The sequence below is a fragment of the Aphis gossypii genome, chromosome 1 (genome assembly GCF_020184175.1).
Source record: "Aphis gossypii isolate Hap1 chromosome 1, ASM2018417v2, whole genome shotgun sequence".
Classification (NCBI taxonomy): domain Eukaryota; kingdom Metazoa; phylum Arthropoda; class Insecta; order Hemiptera; family Aphididae; genus Aphis; species Aphis gossypii.
In genome coordinates this window covers 77,625,221-77,632,639 of record NC_065530.1, presented here as the reverse complement: position 1 = coordinate 77,632,639, position 7,419 = coordinate 77,625,221, and the positions used below count along the sequence as shown (strand labels likewise).

At 27.2% G+C, this 7,419-nt stretch overlaps 2 protein-coding genes across 4 annotated transcripts; one reads left to right on the top strand and one right to left on the bottom strand.

Moving 5' to 3' along the window:
- Nucleotides 1–1,732: 1,732 nt before the first annotated feature.
- Nucleotides 1,733–5,710, top strand: LOC114127983 (E3 ubiquitin-protein ligase TRIM23-like). Its single transcript, XM_027992376.2, has 8 exons — nt 1,733–2,042; nt 2,296–2,592; nt 2,671–2,955; nt 3,461–3,569; nt 3,720–4,132; nt 4,189–4,428; nt 4,573–4,698; nt 4,766–5,710. The coding sequence occupies exons 1-8, from the start codon at nt 1,971–1,973 to the stop codon at nt 4,943–4,945; spliced, it is 1,722 nt and encodes a 573-aa protein (XP_027848177.2). The 5' UTR covers nt 1,733–1,970; the 3' UTR covers nt 4,946–5,710.
- LOC114127986 (mpv17-like protein 2) lies at nt 4,808–7,419 on the bottom strand. 3 transcript variants are annotated; one of them, XM_050198259.1, is made up of 5 exons: nt 7,088–7,418; nt 6,082–6,320; nt 5,243–5,371; nt 5,071–5,149; nt 4,808–4,941 (listed from the first exon to the last, which is right to left on the bottom strand). In XM_050198259.1, exons 1-4 carry the CDS (start codon nt 7,266–7,268, stop codon nt 5,096–5,098), a joined length of 603 nt encoding a protein of 200 aa, XP_050054216.1. In that variant the 5' UTR covers nt 7,269–7,418; the 3' UTR covers nt 4,808–4,941; nt 5,071–5,095. The 3 variants fall into 3 exon arrangements, with proteins under 3 accessions (XP_050054216.1, XP_050054215.1, XP_027848180.1); XM_050198258.1 differs by having other exon boundaries at nt 4,825–4,971; nt 7,088–7,419; XM_027992379.2 differs by lacking the exon at nt 4,808–4,941 and having other exon boundaries at nt 4,983–5,149; nt 7,088–7,419.

Sequence of the window (7,419 nt, the reverse complement as noted above, 5' to 3'; positions counted from 1 at the left end):
GATTTGGTACATAATATTATGTGTGAAGTAAATGCATTTTAAAACTCAAGGTTGTATGTGGCCAATTCTAAAAAAAATTAGAAACTACATTATAATAAATTTTAAATGTTGGTAGATTAAAAAGTTTTTTTTGAAATAAATATAATTTGCGTTACCCGAAAGTGGAATTACTGATAGTTCTTTTAAATGAGCATCTGTATAATTTTTTGAAATAGCCTCAATTAGAGAGCCTATATAGGCTTATATTGTGCTTATATAGGCTCTCTAGCCTCAACTAATAGATACCGCTCTACTGTACATAGATGATAGATGTCGAGTGTATTAAATTTGAATACAGTAATATAACATCGCAAGTATACGAAAAACGGTCTGTTAGCATTTAGTTTAAAAAATGTTACCCATTTATTTTTAATATTTTTTTAGAGATGTTAGAAAAACTTTTATGAGATAGGTATTGTATTCAATTTTCAAAAATTTCTACGCGATGAAAAATTTTAATTGACTATTAATATAAAAAAAGCGAAATATTTAAAAATATTTTATGTCTATAAATAGCTTTAAAATAGTCCAAATATTTTGATAATCTTATAGTTAATAAAAAACAATAATAAGTAGATAGTCTAAACATTTTGTGAAAATTTCAAGTATCCACGATTATTTGTTAACGAGTTAAGTACATTAAAAATAAACAATAGTTAGGTACCTAAACCTATCAATTTTGTTGAAAATTGTATTCTGCATAAAAATTCTTATTTCTTCTTAATTTTTTGTTTGTTTTTCTTGATTTTAAAAATAAATAATTGGAATTTTTAAATTTAACCTTTCTAAAGCACTAACTAGTTTTTATATAATTAAATTATTGTAATCTTTTTTTGTATAATTTGTTTAGTTAGGTTGATTGTCGTTTGGATTATCGATTAGACGTCTTGATTGTCTTAAACATTTACCTAATGCAAAGTTTCTCATAAGTTGTTATTATAGTTATTTAAACATATTCAAACTACATATTAAGCTGAATTATTGTATAAGCACGAAAATTCGGAAAATTTAAAAATTATTTTGAAATGAATTATTTATAAAATGTTCAGTTTGTGTTTATAATTTATATACCAAAGCCTTGAAAATTAAATATTTACAAAATTCCTCACAAATATTATATAGGTACTAAAACTAAAGTTTAAAAAAATATTTTAACAGTTTTTTTCATATACATTTGAAATTCTATTTGGACAGTACTACATACTTAAACAATTAATTAACGATGTTAATTATTATTTTTTTATAATTAAAAATATTATTTTTGAAAACTTAAAAAGTTAAAACTTAAACGTAGTTTACCTATTATATTATTATCAATTGACCCCAGTTGTAAATTGTTTAGTTTTCCCACATACCACAGTCAGCTATGAAATAATATAATAATATAATATTAATATTTGTCATTACTCATCAGCAGTATTGATTATATTATAAGTTTAACATGAATATGAATAATATGATCATTATGATCTAACACAGCATTCAGAATAATAATTTACGAACAATAGGAATTATTTATACTTTATATTTGTAGTTCTGTCACTTCTGTCACTATAAGACATGACAAATAAGATTATTTGTCAATTTGTCATGCTATAAGATATCACATGTAAGTAATCACAAAAAGCAAACAGCTGAGTATGAATGATAATACTTTATCAACATAATATTCCTATAATAAGTATAATATTATATTGAATTAAGATTGGAAAATGGTAATTGGCATTTAAAAGAAAGACTACGAACCAAGATTATTATATTACAACACCTTAGTCCGTGTTAAAAACAAAATATCTATTGCTATTATACCTATTATAATACTAAAATACTACTAAATTTTCAGTTTTTTTGAAGTTGAACTTTAAGTATTGATACATAATAGATTATAATAATTTATATAATTCTCATATTGAAGTATTCAATGAATTAAAATGAGTAGTAGTTCATTTGATTATAATTCACTGTCATTTGGACGAATAGCATCAATACCAGAAAAATCAGACGTAAGATATTATTTTATTTTATTAGTTTCTTAGTAATGTATAAGTTTTAGGACATATCTATTATGCTAATAATTGTATGCCATTAAAAAAGTACAGGCCTATTTAGTTGTATGCCCATTACACGTCTTATACCTTTAAGTGCAATCATGTATTTTAAGTCACACAAATAGATTGTATTTTGTATTAAGTATTTTTGTTTTTTTTTTTTTTTAATATGCAGTACCTATTTTTATTTATATTTTATTATTTGTAGGTTTTGGAATGTCGTGTTTGTGAAGATGTATTCACTCTTCAAGGAGACAAGGTTCCACGTTTACTCTATTGTGGACATACAATTTGTCATTCATGTTTGATACGTTTATATCAACAATGTTCTTCAGTTCAATGTCCATTTGACAGACAAATAACCCCTATAGGACCCTCTGGAGTTTGGGGCTTAAAAAAGAATTTTGCATTATTAGAATTGCTTGAACGTTTACAAAGAAACAATAAAGCAGAAATGAATATTAACTCATACTTTAATGCTGAAGCAATGGAAAAAGAAAAACAAGTAATATACCTACTGTAACAAGCAAAAATATATTAATTTGAAATTTTTTATAACTTTAGTATATTGTTTAATTTACAGTTGCATATTATTTGCGATGAAAATGAAAATCATATTGCTGTTCTGTATTGCACTATATGCTGTACAAATTTATGTTTTTATTGTTCTGAAGAAACTCATAGTACTCGAACATTAGCTAAACACCGCCGTGTTCCATTATCAGAAAAACCACAAGAAAGACCTCGATGCCCATTACATCCTTCTCATGTAGCTGAGTTTACTTGTTTGCAAGATAATTGTCATCAACCATCACCTCCCTTAATGTGTTTTGTGTGTAAAGATTATGGGACACATAAAAATCATAAGGTATTATTGTATTAAGAAAATACCATAGTCATGTGTTTTATCTCTATCTTACAAACATACAACATATCGATTCATTAAACTCTAAAGTACCAATTTTGTGTTGTCAACATTAGTTTTTTAATATAATAAAATGTATATATACAAACGTCCATTAATTTCATATCAAATTTAAAGCCTAGAATACATCAAAGGTTTATATTGATATTTTATTTTTAAATTAAGTTAATAACTATATTAAGTATTACAATTTTAAAATGTTTATAACTCTTCAAGATAAAAAAAAACCTGTGATGCACTTATATCGTATTCCAACCATTAAATTTAATAATTGGTCAATTCGTTTAAATATTAAAGTTAATGATAAAAAATTGATTCTGCTAAACGCAAATTTGATATGCTATATGTTTGTAAAATGGGTACATCACATACAATTACACCTAACTCTTAAGAAATGTCTGATCAAATATTAATTGTTATGCTTATACATATACTATGCATATTTTAGCATACACTAGTAGAAACTGAAGCTGAAAATATACGATCAAAAGTAAAAAGTGCTGGACCTTTGATGCGTAATTTAATGGAAGAAATGAATGACACTATTCAAAGATTAGGTAAGCGTATGTAATGTTCTAATATTAGGAACAAAGAACTATTTGTATACATTTTTTTTTTTTCAAATTTGTAATAAATAATAATTGGAATATAGTAACATTAAATTAAAATTATTTATTATTAATATTATAAATAATTAAATTTTTCAGATCAAGTAATGATACGTTTAGAAGGTTTGGATTCAAATGGTTCAGTTGATGAAGAAAGTAATCCGGGCACATGTTCTTTAGCTCGCGCTAGAGTTCAATTGTATTTCCAACATCTTCGCGAAACATTACAAGTACAAGAAGCTGCTGCTTTAAGTGCTGTTGATACACATGTAAGAGAAAGATTAGGCTCACTGAGAAGTTTACAAGAAGATTTAGCATCATCGTTATCACAAGTGGCTGTCATATGTGTGCAATGTGAGCAAGCTGTTCGGCAGGATGATTTCCGTGTCATATCTGCTAGTGCAGATATTAATCAAGCTCTAAATGTTATTGAAAAACATAAACAGATGTTTACTGAACTTGGTCCAGAACAATTACAACCTGATCCCAGTATACCTATAACTTTTACAAAAGTGAGTACTTAATAATTTATAATTTATAATACCAATTAATTGTTTAATTGCTGTAGGATAATAGAGTGCATATTGGACCAAAAATGGAAATTCGTGTAGTTACTTTAGGATTAGATGGAGCAGGAAAAACTAGTGTACTTTTCAAATTGAAGCAAAATGAATTTATGACTATGATTCCTACCCTTGGATTTAATGTTGAAACAGTTGATTATAAAAACATGAAGTTTACAATATGGGATGTAGGTGGACAACCTAAATTGAGACCATTATGGAAGCATTACTATCTGAATACACAGGTTTGGTTTATTAAGATCATAATATTCTATTATTAAATTAATAATACCACATAGAGCATCAACATTGATCTTTATCTTGTATTATTAAATATAAAATAAACATTGACTGTAGAGTATTGACTTTTACATTTTTGTAATGTTTAGGCAGTTGTTTTTGTGATTGACTCCAGTGACCAACAGAGATTGTTAGAATCATCTAATGAGTTATCTAAGCTGATGACAGAAAAAGAATTGAAAGATGCTGCATTATTAATTTTAGCCAACAAACAAGTATGATATTATTTTTCTTCAAATTAATCTATTAATTATTTAATCTTTTTTTGTTTGTATTATTAAGGATATTCATGGATGTGTTTCAATTGAAACCATTACTGAATTATTTGGTTTGTATAAATTGTGCTGTGGACGTAGCTGGCATATACAAGCTTGTGACGCACAGAGTGGTGCTGGTCTTCATGATGGTCTTGATTGGCTTGCTAGACAGCTGGTTGCTTCTGGTGTCCATGATCTCAACTAATAATATGATGTTTAAAAAATATATTTCTAAAATCATATAGTTTGCTTTAAATTTTATACATCAACTATTTATTTTCCAAAGTTTTTAATACAAGTATTTATATTATATCTGAAAATATATTTTACTTTTTGTTGAGGTTGCCTGTACAATTCAACTTTTATTGTTATTGTTATTTTGTTTTTCCATTGATTTGAGAATATCATGCTGTAAATTATTTAAAAATATTCTTTTAAATATTATTATTTTATATTATTGCCATGTAAATTGAATACTATTTGAAACCAAAAAACTACTTACTGTATACTTAATATAAGAAAGAAAAGTATCATACATAATAGAAACCATATTTGTAAACAGGAGTCTGTATTTTGGGTCTAAAAACTTGAAGTTAATGTATTGTGTTGGAACAAAAACAGCACAGTCAACCTAAAAGTATCCAATAATAATTAATTAATTTATACTTATAGAAATTTAAGAAAGATATTTATTAATTATAAATAAAAACTATTTTTTAAGTAAATAACAATTAAAAATGTATTGGTAATTATTTTAATAATCAATTATACATTTTTGATTACTAATAGTTCGTAAATAAATGTTTGACTTATTTATTGTGTAAAAAAAAATCGTTGGCACTTATTTTTACTACGAGGCTACAATGTTAACAACTATTTTAGTACCATATTTGAATGTTAGCCAAATAGGTAGTGCAACTTAAATTAACATAAAAACATGTGCGTTTTTAAATAAAAACATTTAACGTAATATTTTTAGTTTTTTTTTATCAATAATATGTTATGCAAAATAATTATTAATATTTTAAATAAAATAGGTACCCATTTTTAATTCAAATGCATTATGATTTGTTATAGTATAATATTTTTAATCAATGATTATAAATAATATTAACAACATTTATCTTCAAATCACTTGAGGAAAATAAAAAAATATTTCCAAATAACACTGTCCTAACTCCTAGTGATGATTTAATCTATTATTAGTATTTATGATTGATCAAACCTCATAATGTATTATTTTGAAACCAATTTAGGGGATTTAATGAATCCAAATGAATATTCACTGTGACACTGTATGTAGTGTCGCTCAGGTTATCATAGTCAACGGCTGCAGCTTACCAAAAATATCATTGCACATTTGTCTTTAAACTCTTCGTTGATCTTCTCCAAAGTCTTGTTTTCCAGGAAACCTAGCCCGTAGATGAACACGGCGATTATAAGTGGTGTGCACAGCGTTTGGTCGATGAATAACTTTTTGGATATCGTGAGTGAGTCCCTGGCTGGATATCGGTTGTCCAGTGACCGGTAAAATATATGCTGTACCGAACCCAGAATGCTGCCTATCACAGCGATTCGCGCTAAATACGTTCGGAAGCATATCAACACAAACGGTACATTCATTAAAATCTTCAAAAACACCTAATGACAAAAAATCGTCTTCGCCGGACGCCGATTGTAATTAGTTTATTAAAGTAGGGAAGGGAGAAAAGCTTATCCACATAACGTAGATTTAGCTTTCTAACATTTTTACGGTTTTAAAGAATTGCTAGGAAAAAACATCCCCAGAAATCCACCCCCAACCGGTAACAAAAAAATTATGCGCTGTAAACAATGAAGAATGCAGATAGTAGCCATACATTTATTATATTACTTGTATACAAACAATAATAAGATAAAACGTTGGTAAAGAATGCTATTGAATCATTTTTAATTTGTATATAATATTTCTAAAATGATTTGTTTTATTTTTTATTATATTTTACTATAGTACTTATTTACGTTTGTCTATAAATGATAATAATAATAATTTCAGCTTTAGTTTAACTTAATTTATGTACCTACAGTGCCGGATTTAGAAGAAGTACCCCAAGAAAAAAAAAAGTAATAAATATTTAAATGATTTTTTTTTTGCAATTTCTTACAAAATTTGCCGGCCTAGGTCTAGGCGTAAATACGGCCCTGTGTACCTAATTAATAAATTATTTTATTAAGAGTTTTTTCCTACTGCAGGGCTATTTTTCCTAAATCCATAATATTACATCATAAGTAATTATTATTTTGCCAGCCCTCCTCCCTCCAAAATATTGACCATAATTATCATGATCATATGCATATAGGTACTTGCCGGTTCTCGACCAGTCGTAACCCTCGGACAACCCGTGGTAACGTTCTACGTTCTGTTGCGCGACGTCGCCAACACACATCATCGCGGATCCGCTGAACGTGTTGACGGAGTAGTGATATTTGTCGAACACGTACACCGCCGTCCGCGTCATTACCGCCCACACTTTTCTCCCCGCAGACATTATTATATGAATATAAATATATATATATAATATTATTAGTTTATTTAAAATATTTTATGCCGGGAAACGTGCCCGGTAACGAATAGAGACAAAATGAAAAATGTTCCGATCGGCGCGCGAATTTCTGTTTATCGACTACCGATAAATTAAT

What these genes read in the sequence shown, in the direction of transcription:
- LOC114127983 (XM_027992376.2), top strand. Translation starts at nt 1,971, where the DNA reads ATGAGTAGTAGTTCATTTGATTATAATTCACTGTCATTTGGACGAATA. An exon ending in CAATGGAAAAAGAAAAACAA is followed by an intron (nt 2,593 to 2,670) that starts GTAATATACCTA and finishes TTTAATTTACAG; the next exon opens with TTGCATATTATTTGCGATGA. An exon ending in TGACACTATTCAAAGATTAG is followed by an intron (nt 3,570 to 3,719) that starts GTAAGCGTATGT and finishes TAAATTTTTCAG; the next exon opens with ATCAAGTAATGATACGTTTA.
- LOC114127986 (XM_050198258.1), bottom strand. Translation starts at nt 7,268, where the DNA reads ATGTCTGCGGGGAGAAAAGTGTGGGCGGTAATGACGCGGACGGCGGTG. An exon ending in TTACGACTGGTCGAGAACCG is followed by an intron (nt 6,321 to 7,087) that starts GCAAGTACCTAT and finishes GAACGTATTTAG; the next exon opens with CGCGAATCGCTGTGATAGGC. An exon ending in TTTCTTATATTAAGTATACA is followed by an intron (nt 5,150 to 5,242) that starts GTAAGTAGTTTT and finishes AATAATTTACAG; the next exon opens with CATGATATTCTCAAATCAAT.